This window comes from Podarcis erhardii, assembly GCF_964252035.2.
Source record: "Podarcis erhardii genome assembly, chromosome: 13".
Classification (NCBI taxonomy): domain Eukaryota; kingdom Metazoa; phylum Chordata; class Lepidosauria; order Squamata; family Lacertidae; genus Podarcis; species Podarcis erhardii.
This window is the reverse complement of record NC_138502.1, coordinates 25,563,638-25,584,285: the sequence shown is the minus strand read 5'-3', so window position 1 is coordinate 25,584,285 and position 20,648 is coordinate 25,563,638. Positions and strand designations below refer to the sequence as shown.

The 20,648-nt window shown below is 45.7% G+C and overlaps 1 protein-coding gene across 3 annotated transcripts in view; it reads left to right on the top strand.

Moving 5' to 3' along the window:
- The window catches only part of TRIM28 (tripartite motif containing 28), a 36,607-nt gene extending 18,160 nt beyond the window's left edge, over positions 1 to 18,447 (top strand). Inside the window, exons 2-18 of one of the 3 annotated variants that reach the window (XM_081836721.1) lie at positions 2,727 to 2,839; positions 3,007 to 3,139; positions 3,893 to 4,028; positions 4,793 to 4,909; positions 5,111 to 5,225; positions 5,662 to 5,808; positions 7,398 to 7,512; positions 8,673 to 8,803; positions 9,125 to 9,262; positions 9,525 to 9,555; positions 9,923 to 9,965; positions 10,950 to 11,058; positions 12,251 to 12,558; positions 13,328 to 13,448; positions 14,547 to 14,621; positions 15,512 to 15,646; positions 17,163 to 18,447. In XM_081836721.1, the coding sequence (XP_081692847.1) occupies positions 2,727 to 2,839; positions 3,007 to 3,139; positions 3,893 to 4,028; positions 4,793 to 4,909; positions 5,111 to 5,225; positions 5,662 to 5,808; positions 7,398 to 7,512; positions 8,673 to 8,803; positions 9,125 to 9,262; positions 9,525 to 9,555; positions 9,923 to 9,965; positions 10,950 to 11,058; positions 12,251 to 12,558; positions 13,328 to 13,448; positions 14,547 to 14,621; positions 15,512 to 15,646; positions 17,163 to 17,390 (2,195 nt within the window). In that variant the 3' untranslated portion in view covers positions 17,391 to 18,447. Of the gene's footprint in view, positions 1 to 2,726; positions 2,840 to 3,006; positions 3,140 to 3,892; positions 4,029 to 4,792; positions 4,910 to 5,110; positions 5,226 to 5,661; positions 5,809 to 7,397; positions 7,513 to 8,672; positions 8,804 to 9,124; positions 9,263 to 9,524; positions 9,556 to 9,922; positions 9,966 to 10,949; positions 11,170 to 12,250; positions 12,559 to 13,327; positions 13,449 to 14,546; positions 14,622 to 15,511; positions 15,647 to 17,162 lie in introns of all 3 variants that reach the window. The other 2 variants (XM_081836723.1, XM_081836722.1) reach the window with 2 other exon arrangements.
- The last annotated feature ends 2,201 nt before the right edge of the window (positions 18,448 to 20,648 follow it).

Below are 20,648 nucleotides of genomic sequence, written 5' to 3'. Positions count from 1 at the left end.
CAGTCATATAGCTCACTGGGTGACCCTAGACGGGTCACAATCTCTTTAACTTACCTCACAGGGTCGTTTTAGGGATTAACTGAGAAGGGTGGGTGGGTGAACCATATACTTAATGAAGAAAAAGGTGGGATATAAATGCAGTGAATTAGCTCTTCTGCATACCTGCTTAAGAAAGCTGAAGAGGCCAGCCAGATGGAGATGTCAGTCGCCAACCTGGCATCGAGAGATCGCCACATGTTCACAATTGGACCTGTGCCATGGGTGTGGCCAAGGGTGCTGGTGGGGGGAGCTGCCCCCCTAAATCCATAAAAACATAGCTAACTGAGGTTCTCCCCCCCCCCCAACAAAAATTCTGGCTACGCCCATGACCCATGCCAATTGGAGAATGTACTTGGCACCTGGCTACTTTCTAAGACCGTGGCGACTTCTGTTCTTGGGCCTGTCTCCTGAACCGAGGAGGGCAGCCTTCAGCGGGGTGGTGAGAGAACGTGGGTTGAGTGGCAAACAATAGTCTGCAGGCATCCTTTCTCTGCAGAACTGAATTCATTCTTGGAATCAGATGCATCAAAGACACCCTGAGAAATTATAGCTGATAACTTGCAGGAGAAAGCTATATATTTATGCTCAAAAGTATATAGGGCTCCTTGAGGGAGTGCTCCCCTTCATTATGGCCATACTTTTGCTTGGCGCCTCTGCCCCCTCCAGGCAACATGAGTTATGAGTTGCCCACTGTTTGCATCGGCCAGATAACTCTGGGAAGCTGGCCTATTGTATGTTTCTAGAATCTTTTTGGAGGTTTCATTTAAACTGGTGGCTATTGCCCATAGTTGCATCTCATGTTAATGCTAAGCTTTGCAGAACAAAGGTTTCTACAGTAGTTTTCCCTTAAAAGAGAATTGTGTTCAAGTAATATCTGCTATTATAAAACAAAGGCTGTGCTTATTGACGATCTTGTCTGTGATTGTGCTTGGAGAGTACTGAGGTGTATGGTCAGAACTAGCCAAAATATTTTTTCCTTAATATACTAGTTTGCAGATTAGTTGCTAGACTTTCTTGTTCCAACAGGCTTTCAGGAATTGACAGCTTTTAATCAAAGGGCTGGTGCTGTGCTGTTTTTACTGTAATTATTTGTATGCTTTAAGCAGATTTTATAGAGTGTTTGTAGTTTAAATTCTATCGATATTTTGTTGTTTTTTAAATTACTGTTTTCCTTTGTGTTTAGTGGTTCTTTTTATCTGTAAGCGGCTTTCAGTCTTGTCAGGGAGGAAAAAGGCGGGGAATATTAATATTAGTGTATATCAGTATGAAATAGCTTAGCTGCCAATTGTTGTCATTCTGGCTGTTACTTGGTTTTGTAAAGATGACAACATTGTGAATACTTTGGTGAAATAAGATGTGGTAAATATATAAGTATTTATTGATTCTAAAATTTTTGCTTTAATGTCGGAATTGTGGTGTGAACTGCTCTGGAAATAACAAAAATCTACACAAATATGTTTCACATTTTTAAAAAATAAGTGCAAACTGGTGTACAGTGGTACCTTGGGTTACGAACTTAATTTGTTCTGGAGGTCTGTTCTTAAACTGAAACTGTTCTTAACCTAAGGCACGCTTTTGCTAATGGGGCCTCCTGCTACCGCCGGTGCGCGATTTCCGTTCTCATCCTGGGGCAAGGTTCGTAACCTGAGGTACTACTTCCAGGTTAGCAGAGTTTGTAACCCGAGGTGTTTGTAACCCCGAGGTTTCACTGTAGTTGGTTATAGGTTGTGGGGGAAACATGGATTGTGAAATGGGCAGCTTTGGAATCTTGGGCTAGACGGAACCTTGCACACACATATGTGTGAAATACACACACGGGGAAATGAATGAAAGACTTGACTTGCTTGTTGTCCTAATAACTGTTTGCTTATAATTTGTATAATGTGGTCAGTGCTGTACACAAAACATGACAGTCCCTGCCTACGATGTTAGTCTAAAAGCATGAGATGAAAAGGAAAGTAGTATAGTAGGGCACCAGTTTTTAAAGTTTCTGAGTCGTTAATATGACCAGCGGGAATGGAAGCAGTTGACCTAACCTTTACATGTGAGCTGCTGGTGTGGCTCTTCCATTTCATGCTCTGTAACCATTTGTAAAACAGGTATATTTGGTTATATCTTTCTGATATAGAGGGAAATCAAGGCAGCAGGGGATTTGGTGTGTGTGTGTGAGTGAGAGAGAGAGAGAGCATGCAAGCGAGCACCCTTCCCCCACTTTTCAGGTTGCAGTGATGGCTGCTGACCTGGCAAGGCAGATGAGTAATGGGAGAACAGTTCAGAAGCATTGACGTGCATCTTATCATTGCTTCTCTCTTATCTGCAAACCCACCTCATCCTGAAATGGCTGCACAAATATGGCTAACAGGCTAGACAACGTAGAGGAGACTGGTTCTGCTAGGTGCTTCTGTGGGTCTTCCATTTTTATTTCTACAAGGCAGTTTACAAGCATATATCCTTTTGTTTAAAAAATGTAAAAATCATGATAAGCAGTACAACCCCCCCCCCCCCCCCCCGCAGATAGGCTTATAAGCAATACAAAACGTAGAATCTCCAAGGCAGAGACTTTTTCATCCAGCTGGAAAAGGCTGTCGAAACGAAACAAAAAAATGTCTTAAATTGTTTCCAGAAAATACAGATAAGTGTGTTTCTGTGGGTTGTGCCTGATGTTTCCGTTGTGCTTCTCTTTGCAGTGGTTGACTGCCCAGTGTGCAAGCACCAGTGTTACCTAAAAGATATAGTGGAGAACTACTTCCTGCGGGATGGTGCAACAGAGTCTTTTGGGGATGCCAGAGAAGCTAACCAGGTAATGGGGTCACCCCCCACTCCCCACAACAAGCATCGTATTCCAATGTTTCTTTGCTCAGTCTTTGGATGTTCCTTGGCTGTTTCTGCCTCTCCGATTGGGGTGGTTGGAGGAAAATGACTCTGTTGTTCTTAATGGTTAATTAACCATGTTCCTTTTCCCATCAGTGCTGCACCAGCTGTGAAGACAATGCCCCGGCCACCAGCTACTGTGTGGAGTGCCAAGAGCCCCTGTGCGAGACTTGCGTGGAGGCTCACCAGAGAGTGAAGTACACTAAGGAACACACTGTCCGGTCCACAGGTAAGTTGGCGGCATAGGGAGAAGGTCTTGTGGGCTGCAAAGGTTCACTGTCATGGGTGTTTGGTGGAAATGCCTGTCAGGCTTCAGGGAATCTGCTTCCTCCCTTCCTTGGCAGCAGATAAGCAGGAAAAAGGAAAAGGAGTCTTCTTACCAGTTAGAAACTTTTAATGATCACAGTGAGAGAACAAAACCCATTTCCTATGAATGGGGTGCTCCCAATTAAGAGTTCCACCCCATGACTCCCTAGTCACCCATGTCACTACTGCATCTTGTAACCTGAGCTCACACCCTCTGTGCTTTCTGTTCTGCCACCTTCTGAGCTCTTATTGTTCTTGGCCTGAGCGGAGGAATGTTTTCCAGAGACAGTATATCTGTTAACCCTCCCTCTCCCAGTTTTTCATCTCCTAGCTGTTCCCCATCCAGTATTTCCCAGCTTCTCCCTTCTGAACTATGTCCCTCTGCCAATCACTGTTCCAAATCTATACTGTCTTACTGCTCCTGGGAAGATTCAGGATCCTGATCAGGAGCAGGGGGAGGCTCCCACCATTCCTCCTCCGTGCGGCCCTCCTCAGCACGGTCCCCGACAACTTCCAAGGGAGTCAAGAGAAACATTACTTGTCTGAAACTAGTGCTGCTGGCCCTGGCATGGTCGGCGCAAATGCCATGGTTTTCTCTCTCCTACCCACATAATGCTGAATCTGTTGAGGTGTGTGCCTTGCAATGGTAAATAGGCTGTCCTCTACTTCTTGCTAGGCTCTTCCAAATCCCAGGAGAGAGAGAAGACAGTGTACTGCTCCGTCCACAAGCATGAGCCACTGGTGCTGTTCTGCGACACTTGCGACACCCTCACCTGCCGGGACTGCCAGCTGAATGTGCACAAGGATCACCAGTAAGCATTCCTGCTGGCTATGTAGAAACATACCTGTCAATCTAGAATAATGCCTTCTGCTGCTGCTGCCTGAGACAAACTGTGGAGTTCATCAGCCGACGCCACCCTTCTCCAACCCAGTGTCCTGCAGATGTTTTGGACTGCCACTCAAATAAGCCATGTCTATTTGGTGCACTGCCTGGGGCTGATGGGGAGTTGGTAGCCCAGAAACATCTGAGGGGCACAAGGTTAGGGAAGGCTGTCTAGGCTGTAAGAATGCCATTCCATGCCCACATGTGGAAGTTCCATCAAGAAAAATTGGCTGTTCCTATCTTGAGTTAGGCTTATTTCTTCGCCCCTTTCCTCCACCTGCTTCTGCTAAATTGGTCTTGACAATAAGTGGGGAAAGCCAGTGCCATATAGGTGTTGACCCCCTTCCAGCCTGAGATTTTAAGATGCAATAGGTTTTGATGGTTAATCAGAATATAGAAATGTATAATTGCAGAGGGTCATCCAGTCCAACCCTGTGCTATGCAAGAATCTCAGTATGTTGTTTCACCACTACTATACACTGCCTTTCCTCCCGTAGGGAGCACAGAAGGATTACTGTAAAAACAAGCAACAATTATAAAGCAGTAATAAAACAGCTGAATGTTTTTCTTTTCTATAAATCCTTTTAAATAAATAAAAATAAAAATTGCAAGAGAAAATGCGAGCACACCTTTTATAATAGCTTTTAGAATCCCAGTACTGTCACCAAATGAGGGCTGTACCCTTCTCTGCAGGTACCAGTTCTTGGAGGATGCAGTTAAGAACCAACGCAAGATGCTGGCCTCGTTGGTGAAGCGCCTTGGAGATAAGCATGCCAACCTCCAGAAGTCCACCAAGGAAGTGCGAACCTCGTAAGTGCCTAGTTTACAGAAGACCCAATTCTTGGATGACCACAGTTAGCATCCATTAAGCTTTCAGGGTCGTCATGTGGTTTTGGGTCACAGGCTTTTCAAAGGATTATGGGAGAAAAAGCACTGGTAGCAGAATTGTACAGAACTTATTGGCTCTCTGGGGACCACAGCCTTATTCTACCCCCTGCTTTAAATCCACAGGATCCGGCAGGTGGCAGATGTGCAGAAGCGAGTGCAGGTGGATGTGAAGATGGCCATCCTGCAAATCATGAAGGAGCTCAATAAGCGGGGCAAGGTGCTGGTTAATGATGCACAGGTGAGAGACTGAAATGACTGCTTCTGATTGCGAATGGGCATGCCATAGCGCGGTGGTTTTGGGGAAAGACAGGAGAGTTTGGGGTGGGGAAGAAAATTGCAAAAGAAAACTTGAATGCCGCCAGTCAAAGTAATCTTCACTTACTAGCTTGCAGTCATTTTTCATCTAATCAAGGAGGACCAACCATGCTTTTAAAAAAGCAGAACAAAATCTGACTGGGAAGAACTGCTCTTGAGGGGGTGGCCTTATTGCACAGGTCACCATCACTGCAAATATGCACAATAAAGGCCTTAGCCACAGTTTCTTCATATGTGGCAGCCAAAGCTTAACTTTGACTATGTCACTGCCAATATTGGGTATATTAAGACTAGATAGAGCTAGTAGTGGCTATGATGATACTGAATCAAGTGTTCCCTTTTTTTCTTTCCCTTTACAGAAAGTCACTGAAGGGCAGCAGGAGAAACTGGAGAGACAACATTGGGCCATGACGAAGCTCCAGCGCCACCAGGAGCATATCCTACGCTTTGCCAATTGGGCCCTGGAAAGCGACAACAACACTGCCTTGCTGCTTTCGAAGAAACTGGTGAGATCTCTGGTGCTCCTTTCCCACATGCCCATGCAGGACTTGTTGAGAGCTTTCAAGCTGTTACTTGGCACTTCTCAAATGTTTGATATTTACTTCATGTTTGAGGTTAATCTACCTATCGGTTTTTGCATTTTGGTTAAAGGAAAAGATGTATTAAAAAAACAGAATTCTCTGGATGCCTAGATCCAGGTTTGGGACAAGTATTCTTTGGTGAGAGAACCCCAGCAGAGATTTAAAATCTCAAAAGATGCAGCAAAGCAAAGCAAAGCAAAGCGTAGAATACAGCCTGTTAGAGCTTTAAAATAGCCCCTTCTAAGTTACTTCCAAAGTTCCCCACTTCCCTTAGCATAGTAAAATATGATACATTTTGTAGTTAAATAAGGTATACAGTGGAACCTTGGAAGCCGAACACCTTTGAACTCGAATATTTCGGCTCCCGAACAATCGAAAAACCAGAAGTGATTGTTCCAGTTTTTGAACGGTTTTCAAAAGCCGAACTTCCACTCCTGCAGCCAATTGGAAGCCGTGCCCGGAACAGATTAAATTCGAAAACCAAGGTTGACTGTAATTACAAACTCTTCAAAGGTCAGAGTCATGTGCTTTCCCACCCAGCTGTGAAGCTTAGGTTCCATAGTGGTAAGTGTTTCTAAATTATTTGTACAGAAACACAAAGGTGGCTTTGTAAGAAAGCCACGTGGTTTGGGCCTGGAGCAACCAGCGCAGACCTCCTTCCTGGTAGGGCTCACATGGTGGAATGGTAGAACAAAGGCACGAAACCCTTCTTTCCAAGGTGAGGGGAAGTGACTTAGCTAAACCAGGCAGGACAGCCCACTCTTATGATCTTAACGCCTTTAATGCATTAATTAAATTCAAGCTGGTTGGTTATATGAAGGTGGCTATCCCATCCAGTCAGCTGGGATTAAGTTTTCTGTTTTACAATTTAAAATACTCTTGCTGCATCCTTAAGATATCAATGACTTACCTTCTTCTCTTTCCATGGTTCATTTCACATATAAATCCCTGCATATTTTTTTAAAAAACATACCATTCAGCATTCCATTACTGCATCCATCAAAACTTCTTTACCCTGTTGAATTTATCTTAATGCTGCCAGCGTTTTCAGCTGTACAGTTATTTCCCAAATAGTCAATAAATGTTTTCCAATCTTCTTTAAACATAAGTTCTCCTTATTCTATATGTTAAGTCTGTGAGCTGTGCACAACACAACCCATGCTGTAATTTGAGCCCTTTTTATACATAAAGTTAGGTACCTAAGCTGCTCAGTAGCACTGATAAGGACGTCTTATCCCGAGGAGCTCTTTCCTCACTAATGGAATTGACCCATTAACTGCATTCTTTAACAAACCTGCCAGGGTTCTCTGCAGTTTGCATTAAAATCTCTGCCCTTCTTGCCACACCATATGGGTATCCATTCTGGGTACCCAAAGGCAGTGCAGAAGGGTATTGGCTGACCAGCTAGACTGTACTATATTGATGGTAGTGAATGAGCTTTTAATGGTTTCCCTTTGGTACAATTAAGCTTGCTTCTCTTTCTCTCACACACTCCCCACACCCTTCTGCTTCAGATTTACTTCCAGCTGCACAGGGCTCTCAAAATGATCGTCGATCCTGTGGAGCCCCATGGAGACATGAAATTCCAGTGGGACTTAAATGCTTGGACCAAGAGCGCAGAGACATTTGGTGAGAAACTGACTACTGGAATTATTTCATTTATTAATAAGATTGTAGTTCACGTTTTTGGACATACACTCCACCCATGAAATCAATAAAATACAGCAGAGCGGGGCAACGTGGTGACCCCCCCCCCCAAAGTGTTGCACCCAGCAGTTGTAGCTCAGAACATCTGGAGTGAACCATGTTTATTACCCTGCAGTATAACATTCCAAAACTTCTGTAAAAGCAATTAAGAACATGAAAAACTGGATTTATTTGTTACCATTTTAAAAGAACAGTGCTTCCCATTCAAGTAATTCATGCTTTTAAGAGAAGGGATGGAGGCATTAGCATGGGATTCTGCTGTCCTATGCATTCAGTGAAATCTAGGATAACAACTTCTGTTTGAAATAATTTTAGATCTCTATTTTACATTTCAAACAGAGTCTTGGATTTTATTTATGGTAAGCAGTATACAATCAAGTAACTACAATAAATACTAAACTTCTTTCCCATTTCAAGGGGGTGACTTGACTGGAAAAGAAAGTAATGCACCGGTTAATTCTCTCCCCCGCCCCCGCTTCCAGGGAACCAGATTTCTGAGACCCCAAACTCTTGGGTGTAGTCAGTCAGCACCCTTTTTGTGCATGGCTTCTCTGAACTGGGACTTCCTGGACTTAGAAGAACTTGCATCTGTTGTCTGTCCTTCTCTTTAGCTACTCCATAGACTTCCTTCACACTGATGGTACAATGGTAATGCTGGGTGATGTGCAAGAAGGCCACAAAGGAAGGTGGGAAAACCATACAAAGCACAGTGCTGTCCCAAACGTCTTGCAGATATCTGTGTTTTCAAGATAAAAATCTACTAATGAAATGTGTCTCTGTCTGTCAGAGAGACAAGAGAACAGAAAATTCTTAAGTGCCTCTTTGGCATTCAATAGCTGGTAAGGTTTATGTGGCCTAATGTACAGTGCTGCCTACCAACCTGCCCAGGGATAACAACAACTCTTGAGCTGTTCTGTGCCAGCTGTCCGGCCTCTGTGCCTAGATGCTTTGCTTGCCTGCATCACTGTTCCGGCCCTACCTCATTGTGACAATTTTTACATACTTGCATCGAGACAAGTGTAACAAATGCCAGCCCTTGAGAGATATAACCTACCTTTTCTACCCCACCGTCCCTCCCCTAGGTCAGATAGTCTCGGAGCGGAGTGGCTTGCTGGCGACCCCTAATGCCCAGACTCCCCAACAGCGGGCCAATGCTACCTCTGCTGCATCTGGAGGAGTGGCAGTCAGGCAGGGCTCTGTTCCTCCTTCTCAGGTACCGGCTCTCCTTTGTACCAGTTCTGTCTCCCCGTGATTGCGTGTCTCTGTAGATCCAGCAACCCTTGGCTGGTTGGTCCACCTGCATCCTGGGAGTGCCTGTCTCAGTGGCGGGGAGGTGCATTTTATGCATGAAGCTGTCACAGTAACAACACACCATGCGTCATCAGTCGTGTGCCTTCTACAAGTAGATAGTACGTTGCTGCATGCCTTGGGCTAGCCTGCCGGGGCCCCCATAGTGGTCGATGGTCCATGAAATGCTCCATATCCATTGGCTTAACGTGCAGTAACAGGCTTCCTGGTCCACCTTTCCATGTAGGGTGTCCAGCAGATGTCTCTGCAGACAAGCATATTGAATAAGGGAGCTCTGCTTCAGCCTGTGCTGCCTTCCAACAGCCAGCGGCAGGCAATTCCCGACTGCTATATCAATGATGCTAGTGCCTCTTCTGCTGGACAGGTGAGCAGGGAAGGATGAGGAAGAAAGGGTCTCTAGAATGGAGGAGGGCGCCTTTCCTGGCACTGCTTACAGGAGATGGAATGTGTCTTTGTGGGTGCTGATTTCTCCCAAGGTGTGCCTTTCAGTTGTAAGCCTGCAGTCGAAGGCCACTGTCTTGCACAGGACCTGTAACAAGTAATGTATCTTGATGGAAAGTGGTGAGGAAGCAGCCTAAGGCTTGTGTTGGGTCTCTCCCTTGACTTTTTGCTCTGTTCTTTTGCAGCCAATGGACATGGGTGACGGCTTTGGCGTAGGTAAGAAGCATGAAGGGAGCTGAAGGGGTTTCAGTGGGAGGGCAGGTAAAAGCTTTAAGGGCAGCCTGAGGAGCCTGTGGCCATCCAGATTTTGCAACCTCCATGAGCTTTGTTCCGTTGTCTGGGATAATGGAGGTTGTGGTTTTAACAGCTTCTGGAGAGCCACAGGTTTCTGATCTCTGCGTTAAGGGGTCCTTTCGCTTCTAAGATTTAGAAGGAACATCAGGGTGGGGGTGAGGGGTTAAATTAGGCATCGGGCAGTCCCATGGGTTATGACAGATTTGTTCTGCATTTGGGCCAAGGAGGGCTGATGGGATCCAATTTGGGATGACTGTCTTTTGACACTTGTTTTCCCTTACTACAACAGAAGGATCATACTCTGGTGAAGCCAATGTTTCTGGAATGAAGAGGTAAGTGCATTCTTTTTTTATGTGCTGCCATGTCTTCCTGGGCGCTTGGGCCCCATTCTGCAGTAGTTGACTTCCAAACCACACTCCCATCTTCTGTATTCTCATACACGTGTGCCATTTCAGAATCTGGTGCATTGTTGAGTGCTAAGAATCTGCCTGCTCCAAAGGAAAAAGATCTTGGCCATGGATTTGTAGATTTGTAGGCTACTTTGAAAAAGTGGAGTGGTAACTTACCTAAAATATAGAGATATTCTATTTACTACCTCTTGACAGTAAATGTATGAGATAGTTATTGAAGGGCAGCAGCATGCAGTTGCTGGGTAACTCTTTCCATCCCCCCCCCATCGCAAAATGCCTGGAACAAGAATTATTCCTGCATGAAAGTATAACCTTAGGAGTTCTTCAGAATAAGACCTGAATAACCTTTTGTTGTCGAACTAAAACTGAACCAGCAAGCATCCTTGTCTGCAAGAGGTAATAGGTATTAAAACTGGTTGTGTTGCTGGACTGGAATTCTTGGTGCAAACGAGAATTTTATTTTGCCCATCCATGTGACACATTCCAATCAAATTTCCAAGCAGATGGAAAGCTTGAGAGTTGCCATGTTCTGGGAGCTCAGGTCTGATCATTAGGAAGTGCATTTTGCCTTGAGCTGGACTAGATAGAAGGCTGCTGTCTACTCATTAAGCATATAAAACCACTTCCATCCTAGATAACACTACAACAGCTGAATGGGGTTGTACTCTTGCAGGAGTGTCATTGAATAGGTGTGTTGAAAGGGTGGTATCAGTGGGAGACTTTCTTTTCCTACCAGGTATTGCAGACTTCAGCTAGACCTTTGTAATTTCTGAGGTTTAACATACACGATTTTCAACTTTAAATCTAAGGCAAGAGGGCCTAGGACCTTACATTTCCTAGACTTTACTGTGTATACATGAAGGCCAGGCCTGCAGTTCCTAACATGAGTTTCCTACTATGCTTCAGGTCCCGCGGCCAAGATGGAGAGGGTGGCACTGTGCGCAAGGTGCCCCGTGTCAGTCTGGAGCGGCTGGATGTGGACCTGACATCGGACAACCAGCCACCTGTCTTCAAGGTGTTTCCTGGTTCTTCCACTGAAGACTTCAATCTCATTGTGATCGAACGTGGGGTTCAGCAAGCTGCAGCTGCCGCAGCCCATTTAGCAGGGCTGCCGGCAGCAGTGAAGGTCAGCGTTGCCCCTTTGGAGTTAGCATAGATCTGGGTGGGGTGGTGAGTATTGCTAGCTGCATGTAGCGATCCTGCTCACCTGTGAATATCACCCACTTTAAGAACCACCACCATTGCCTCCTATTCAGTCCATAAGGAGTTCCAAGTTTTGTACACAGTCAAGCAAAGTAAGTCCGTCCCACCCACCACTGCTGAAAGTGTGGGCCAGAGCATGCTGCTGCAGTGCCCAAGGGGTTGAAGTGTGCCTGGATGAATTTGACCAGTCAAGCAGGGATGCCTGCTGCAGATTGACCAATCTGTATTCATCCTCTCCCTCCAGCCAATATGACAAGGAAATCTACTTGGGCATCTTCAGTCTGCGTTAAAGCTGAAAGACGTAGGGAGCTCCTAGAGTATCATCAGTGTCCAGAAAATAGTGCAGTCTTCTGACCCAACTAGGCAGTGGGGAGGCTGGATAATAGGGGGACAGGTTTAACTGGGCTGTCCCTGGTAGCTGCAAGGTGGATACCCGTCCATTGTTCTAGGAGCTGTTCAAGGAAAACCCAGTATGCTTTTTGAGTTGAAGAATACTTGTGTGCTCCTCCCAGTTTTAATGAATTCCTGTGCGGTGTTGGTCTAGCCCAGGCATAGGCATACTCTGCCCTCCAGATGTTTTGAGACTACAATTCCCATCATCCCTGACCACTGGGATGATGGGAGTTGTAGTGCCAAAACATCTGGAGGGCCGAGTTTGCCTATGCCTGGTCTAGCCCAATATTGACCATGTGGACATGATCTCTGGGATGTTTCCTGCATCTAATAAAATCAGTAAAAAAAAAAAAATACATAATCAGTTTCATTTTTTCCATTGCGTCAGTTATACATTTTTAGCTGTTCAGAAATATTTCTAAAACATGAGACTATTGCATAATCTGCATCACTATAATTCACTAAATTCATCCCAGCTGGTTTGTAGGAGCAGATTTATTTCACCCTGTTCCCTAATAATGAGGGGTGCTCTTTATTCTTTGCACTGCTTTCCCTGTGCATTTTCTCGTTGTGCTTCTGTCCTGACTCCCTCTTTGTCCCCCTTCCTTCAGGAGGAGCAGATGGAGGCAGCTATTGACCACCCAGCTTCTCTTGATGCTAAAGACACTAAGCCAGTGGTGCTGCCCCAGGATGCTTTGCTTCCAGAAGGCTCCTTAGCGCCCCGGCTCATCTCCCCCAGTGGCAGCACCAGCTCTGCTATGGAAATGCAGTCTGTTCACAGCCATGATGGCACTGCCAACGGGGACGAAGCTGCTTCCTGCAGAGTCTGCATGAAAGCTGGTGCTGTAGTCATGTGTGATGGCTGCAAGAAGTGCTACCACCTGGATTGTCACCTGCCTGCTCTCCTGGAAATCCCCAGGTATGGGCTTCCCTATTCCTGAATGTCATCTCGTGCATCTTGGTGTTCCTCCCGCTGGCTCTGGAGGAGAAGACAGGGCTTGTAAGTCAGGAATGGTGGTAGTGGCACAAGCAGCAAGCCTTATGAAGAAAACTGTGCCCAATATTTCTATTCTTGTAGCGCTGCAGAAGGGAAGTCCTTCAGCAAAACACTTGAGTGCTCAGAAGACATGGAAATAGATGCTTCCCCCCTTGGAAATCATCAAAATGAATTTTCCTTTCTCTGTGTTATATGATCTGCAGTTAATGCAGACTTAGTGTATCTGGGAACATTCCTTTGCTGGAGGGCCACAGGTTCCCCACCACAATTCTAGGAGGTGTTTGAATAGTAGACTTCTTCCTAAGCCATCCACAGCTAATCTTTGCAAACGGTGGGGAGTGCATGAGGACGATCTAGATGATGGAATGGAACCTTAAATCTCTGCACAGAGATGCTTGTAGAAACTAAAGGGTGAAGCCTGTAGGCAGCTCTGATCTCTTAACTTCTCCACTTCAAAGGTAATGGGTCTGCAGTGACCAGCCAAATGGAAATAAATACCTAGCACCCTTTCAGGATTGAAATAAAGATAAAAAATGGGGGTGGGGAATGGAACCTTCTAAGCCATTTTAAAAGTAGCAAGAATGTAAACAAAATCAAAATTCCAACTGCAAGTTGTCAGGATTTCTCCCTACCTGTACTGTAGCGGTGGCCAACCTTGGAACAATACCTCTCTCTCACTTTGCCCCTGCAGCCAGGAATGGAAGTGTCTGTTGTGTGAGCAGCCAGTGAGATCCATTGAAGAGGATGGGACCGACTTGACTCCAGTCTCCATAGATGGGGAGGTGAAGATACTGTCAGCTGCTGACCAGCAGGTACTAGTCTGCCCTGTCTTGAGAAGAAAAACAGCTTGCTCTGGCTGATGGTATGGGCAGAGCTGACATGGGGCTTTGGAGAGCTGAATGCTTCGTTCGGGGTTGACCTGACATTTAAAGCAGACAAGGTCTGGAGCACATATAAATTATAACAGCATCCAATCCCAGGAATGGGGTAGGATGTCCAAGTCCCATTGTCCCTGACCATTGGTTTTGCTTGCTGAGACTGGAGTTCAACATCATCTGGAGGGCGTCACCTTGGCTAACCCTGAGTTAAAATCCTTCTTACCTGGGAGTAAGGCCCACTGAACTAAATGTGGCTTTCTTCTGAGTAGACAGTAGATGCAAGTCAGCAGCACCAGGCGGCCCTGCTTGGCTAGGCGCTGGGGTGGATTGCACCATGCAGTGTCAGGCCCAGGCTGCCACCGGGCCCAGAACTGGCAGCAGCAACAATCAGCTGTGGCTCGCTCCCAGCCCTACCCGTTGCCATCCCACCACTGCACTTGCCTGACCTGGGGGTTCTGGATCGCAGGCTCTACTGGTCTACTCTTACCCAGTTGTGATTGGCCAAGCGGATAGCCAGCCAACCAGGATTGTTTTTTAAAAAAATCCCCCTTCACTTCTCATTTTCCTCTGTGGCCCCCTAAGCTCATGGTGTGCCCCCCCTTTACACGTTTTTTACCCGGGAGCCCCAAGGGGGCCATATGGACCATCCTTCCCCAGTATGACACCTTTTGGCAGCAGCTCCTGTCAGCCTGCATGACCCAATGTTCAGGGGTGATTGTAGAAATACGATCTGAAACATCAGGTTGAGGTCAGCTAGTCGTGGACCCTGCCAGGGCTAGGACTACAGTGAGCTGCATGGAGATATGATTCCACCAGCTGTGTAAGCTTAAAAACCCTAGGAGAAAGGGCAGGCAAAGCAGTACTAGTCTTCCAATATGGACCCGATTTAGCCAGCTGATTCCTGGATGTCACAAAGCACTGAAATGATAATGGAGAGGACTTGACAATAAACCTACACATCCATGTATCTTGCAGCTTAGTCACCTTAACTGCTTTTGCCACTAACCACTTTCTCTGCTTTGTCTCCCGCAGAGATGTGAGCAGGTTCTCCTTGAGTTACTGTGTTATGAGCCATGCCGGCCTCTCCACCGACTCTCCAATACCATAGTGAGTCTCATATGTAAGGGGAATGTTGAATATCTAGTCACCTCAATGGTGCTTCATTTAGTTGTAAAACGTTAACAGGTTTATGGCAAGTATTATCCCTTCTGCTTTTGTCCTCCCACTCCCAAAGTATTGTAGTGGTTTTATGGATTTAAATGCAATTGGTTTCCTGTTCTTTTTCAGCTCTGATCCTCCCCACACCCACCCCTTTCCCTCCATGGAGAAGGGTATTTTGTAATACAGGAGGAAGTCCCCTGGAAGCTGTGGACTGCAATTCCCATCACCCCCAGCCAGCATGGCTAATGATAAGGGAAGATGGGAGTTATAGTTCAGAACAACTGGAGGCCACCATGTTGGCAACCCCTGCTCTTAATGGACTTGCTCCTCCCATTTTCTCTAATAGGCACACCTGCAAATCACCCTGGTAACTCCCCCCCCCCCCCCGTTTCACCCCTGCTTAGCTCCAAGGACACATTGGTGGAGTTCTGCCAACTTTTCAGTTTGCCTATTTCCATCCTCTTCATAGGCTGGAAGAGAGAACCAGTTAAAAAAACCAAATCCAAAAGGGGTTACTTGCATGGTTTTAAAGGCCTACAAATGCTGTGGCTGTATTGCTTCCCAATTCAGGCAGGGAAAATACTGTATTGCATTTTCTTGGGAGTGTTTGGGGGATCCCTTTCAAAGAGGACGGGGCAGAGGAATTCCCACCTGCTCTTAGGTAGCCATTCACATAACAGCAGGTGCACTCTTCCCAAAATGCCACTATTTGCATTGCAAGCTTGCCGGATGTCTTGTGGACTTCTAAAACCATGTACCTGTGATAACTTGAGAGGTGCTGGAAGCGCCTCGTCATGACAGCTTGGTTTTTATTCCTGTCTCCTTCTGTACTGCAGGAGGGGCAGAACACCATTGACTTGACCTTGATCAGAGCCAAGCTGCAGCGGAAGCTCTCGCCACCCTATGGCTCTCCTGATGAGTTTGCAGATGATGTTTGGAAGATGTTCAGGCAGTTTAATAAGCTGACAGAGGTAAGGCTTCCTCTTGCTCAAAAGGGCAGAAGGACGACAGGTTTAAGGGGGCTAGAATGGTGGCTGGGGGGGGGGCGCGGAAATAGCTGCAACATTTCCAACCAACCAACCTGCTACAGGACTATCCCTAGATATGTAGAATGTCTAGATGTGCTGTGTTTGTATCAGGGATGGTTGGTTTTTTTTGATTACCAATGATATTGATTACTGTTTGAATGTTTCTAAATAACTTTGTAATGGCAATTTCATTGTTTTACTATTTTGGTAAACTGCTGTAAAGTTTTTTTAACAGTCAAGCAGTATATAAATATTGTGAAATATATAAACTTTGTAAATACTTGACTCTTCTCTCCCACCCCCTTTCCCTTTTAACAGTTTATATATTTTCCTTTGGAAATATATCCCTGGGTCCCCAAACTTAGGGGTCCCCAAGCCAAATACAGGTGGCCTGTGGTTTATCTGGATTTGTGGTTGAAGATGGGAGTTGGCACATCCACCACATCTGAATATTTGTACCACTACTCAGTTATATTTTTATTGCTTTTTTATTGGTTATATTGCTGTAACGGCTCCATAGAATTCCAATTGTAATACAGTGGTGCCCCGCAAGACGAAAAACTCGCTAGACAAAAGAGTTTTCCGTTTTTTGAGGTGCTTCACAAGACGAATTTCCCTATGGACTTGCTTCGCAAGACGAAACGTCTTGCGAGTTCTTGCGAGTTTGTTTCCTAAGCCGCTAATAGTCATGCTTCGCAAGACGAAACGCGGAATGGATTAATTTCGTCTTGCGAGGCACCACTGTAACAGGCGGGGGGGGGGGGAGAACAATTAAGGGGTCTGCCAAGACCATCAGCAATTTTCAGGTGGTTGGGGTAGGGTGTTGAATGTTTGGGAATCATTGATATTTACTGAGTATAACAAAGACAAGGGAACCTTTGTAGTTCTCTACTTAGTGTTAACACTTCCTGCAAATGTTTTGGTTAATATAAAAAACCTGTTTTACAGGTTCATTAGTGCCCCTTATTTAACATAGATAGAATATTTATTAGGTTTCTTATCTGCCCTTCATTATGAGGTATCGGGTTACAGGTGACACTAATTTAATAACGCGTTATTTAACACCAGTTAAAACTAACTGCAGTCATTAGAATAGGATGAGTTCTAAATGGGCTAGCTCCTTTCTGCCCGTAACGTAAGCTGAGCACTATTTCTTCTGCACACACACAGAGGGCCATGCGTACTTGTGTTCACAGGTTGAATAGAGCCTGTTGGCTGACAACATTGGGCATCTAAATCTGTCAGCAGCCTAACACCGAATAGTTCAGGCAACAGCACAGCTGTATGTAATCCTGGGTGGATTCCCTCATGTGGCTTGTACTTGAAGGATAATGAGCACTCTTGCCTGCTGCATTCCCCAGCTAGTGTGTCAAGTGGGCAGTAAATATCCCTGATGTCTCACTATTGATTGCTCGCTTGCTTTCCCCACACTCTGGGGTTTCTTTTTTTGTCTCATCAGGATAAGGAGGATGTCCAGTCCATCATTGGGCTGCAGCGCTTCTTTGAGGCCAAGCTGAGCGCTGCCTTTGGCGACCGGAAGTTCTCAGCACTCCGCGACCCCATCAATGTGGATGAGCCGCAGGAAAGTGGCCTTCTCCCTGTCCGTGGCTCCCCAGCCACCGACCTTGGTGAGGCCACCTCTTCTAAGCCTGATGGGAGCGGTGAGGACGAGGGAATGGCCACCTAAAAAGAAGTGAAGAAGCTGCTCCTATCAGACGGACCAGCATTCCACGGAGGAGGGGAAATGTGGGGGGGGGCACCCTCTTGAAGCTGCCTTCATTTTGTCTCTGCCCTCCACTCTTCTGGTCTTTCTTGGGCAGCCCTTTGTTCCCTTCTGCACCTCTCTGCCTTTTTTTTTTTGAGAGTTATTGTAGACCTCGACTGCTTAGATAATGGTTATAAATCGTCTGACCTGTTCTCTCTTTTTTTTTTTTGCTTGGAAAATTTTATGCCCTTGTTCTGACAGATACACTTTGTGTTTTGTTTTGTTTTTGTATTGGAATGGAAATTGATTCGGGGCAATCCAGAACCCTATAACTTGCTCTCCTCTTGTATTCCTTTCTTGCTCCAAGTGGGAACAAAGTTGTAGTTCCCTTTTTATTATTTTTTAAAATTCTCCCACTCTCACCCCCCAGTTCTCACCACCGCACACCAAGGAGGGAGGTTGTTGTGGCCCAGAAACAAGTTGGATATCCTAACAGAAAATCTCTGCCCCTTATAAGATACTTGACTGCTCTTGTGGGGTGTCCAGTAGGCCCCCAGCTGCAGTGAGAGTTGAGGGCACAGACTCTCCTCTTTCTTGTCTGTTTTTTAAGTCTATGAATTTTTGAACATAGTGTTTTTTCTCAATTTATATGCGGTCCTAGTGAAAATCAACCTGGACATCTAATAGATGCAACTGGGCCTTCATGACAGCTGTTTTCCGAGGTGGTGGTGGTTTGATTATATATTTTTTTATTCCTTTGTCCAAATAGGACTCCTTGCTTTTTCTGTTGAGTTTGTTGAAGAGGAGAGATGTCTGTTTTCATAAGTCAAGGTAGTTGTAGGTTTTTAAATCCAGTTGTCCCCTCCGTGTAGCCGTACTTTTTGGCTGTACGTATCTTCAAAAGCTTTCTGTCCCAGTAGTTTATCCTCACTATCCCAAGAGCCATTCTCATGAAAATGTGCTTTTTTTTTTTTTTTGCTTATGTATATTTTAGACTTTGCTTCTTTCCATGTTCGAGAAAAATAAAAGATGTTTGCAACTGGTGTGTCTTGTCAATTTGGTGGTGGTGGGAAAGTGATTTCCGATTTGCTGCATCACAGAGGGGTTATAATACAGTGAATTTGATAATCTCTGCCCAGTTGGCAGAATTCATAAAGGCATACTCTGGTGTTGTTTAATGCCTACTCTACTCTTGTCCCCATCCTTCCTTTTCAGTTATACAGGGGTAACACTTAGGCTGAGTTGGGATCTGAAAGGTGGTTCAATCCCCTGGACTGGTGGTGGTGGTGGCGGCAGCCTGAATTTGGTGAGGCAGCTCCTCACTAGCCCTAATGAGTTGGCCTCCACTGGGCATAATGCAGCTTGAAAGCTGTACAGTGGTGCCCCGCAAGACGGAAAACCCGCTAGACGAAAGGGTTTTCTGTTTTGGAGGCGCTTCGCAAAACGAATTTCCCTATGGGCTTGCTTCGCAAGACGAAATGTCTTGTGAGTTCCTGCGGGTTTTTCCCCCTTTCCCCCCCTTTTCCTAAGCCGTTAAGCCGCTTATCAGCTGATCCGCTGATAAGCCGCTTAACAGCTGATCGCTAAAAGCCGCTAAACTGCTGATAGCGCTAATCCGCTAAGCTGTCAATGGGCTTGCTTCGCAAGACGAAAAAACCGCTATACGAAGAGCCTCACGGAACGGATTAATTTCATCTTGCGAGGCACCACTGTATTGCCTGGCTCAAAAACTGCTCCCTTCCTGCTGTCCCAAGATAAGTTTTCTAAAAGTGGGGAGTACACAAAACGAACAAAATAGGCAATTCACTTCCATGCACTAAAAGCACTAATCGTAACTGTAGCAAAAAAATAAGCCACAGTTTATTCCTGATTAAAAAAATGGATGGCTGCTTCTGTGATTAGTGAAAGCCCCCAGTTCCAATTGTAGAGTAACAAAACAAATGAGCAGAAACCTGCGATACAACATTCTTTTGGAATGTTCTGCGATCCAGATTTGGTCCTACAGAAGATGACATTGATCCTGTGGAGTCTTAACTTTATATCCAGTTTCTTGGGAAATTGTGGCTTAAGTGCCAAAATGAGATTTCCTGGCAGTTAATGGGTGGTCATAAATATGATCTGAACAAATTTGCATTAAATTTAATGAATGTGGGGAGGGGTTAAGATTAGGAGGGAGTTGAATTTAGTGGGTCTCTAAACAGAGTGGTGTGTGCCAGGTTGAAGGCACTCGAGTTAATGGTCCTGGTAAAAAAATAATAGGTCCCTAAATGCACCTTTGGAGTAAAAATGAGTTCTGGGTTTGAAAATAACCTGCTCTGGAACACATCACACTAGTGGATGATTGGTTCCCTACTTGCTTGGATTAATTTTCTGCTTGTTGAAAACAGCTCTTAATGCATACAATATCTTGTACAAACTTGGCGTAGTTGTGTTTCAGAGTTTTGCTTCTGCAAGTCAGGATGGGATCAAAAGAGATTTTTTCATACTTTGTTTTTTTAAACATATTTTAATTGTTAATATCCTCGCTCTTTTAAGAAGCAGCAGGAAGCTATTTAAAAAGGAGCGGGTCAGGTCAGGTCTCCACCCGCATTAGAAGTATTCCCTTCCCTTTTATTTGCATCAATTAAAACCAATACATGCGAACACCGTGGCTTTCCTCAACGATGCAACTGATGGAAAGAAGATTCCGGTTCGTAAAAGGGGGCAGAGAGGCAGCTGCGCGCTCTTAACAGAAAAAACCACCACACTAATGTACCGATAGTGCAAAGCTGATACACGCTTGAGTACGCGAAAATAAAGCCTGTGGGTTTCTACGAGGTTTCTTCCCATACAAGCGTGCACAGAATTGTACCCGTGAGGACAGAACTCCGTTTATGCACAAAGCAGGCGGCGCGGCTTGCAGAGAACAGCCGCTTTCGCACATGCGGCTCAAAGGGACAAGAACAAGGGAGTTCCACGCTACTCCCTTACTGCCGGTTCTCGTGCGGGTGCCTCCTTTTGCGGGGCAGGGTGCATAGCGCAGAACGGAGCGGGGGAGGGCTCGTTGCTTTGCCCTCGCATTCGCCTCCGGTAAGGTTTTAAAGTACAGAACGGCAGCTTGGACAGTGTCTCGAAGCGGCGGCGTTTCTTCGCACGGCGTTCAACTGGGAGCCGGACGTGCCCATCGAGCTGCCTTTCGGGCTCCAGAATCCTATTGCTCGGAGCCCGAACGCCGGCCGGAAAGCGCCGACGCCGTTTCGT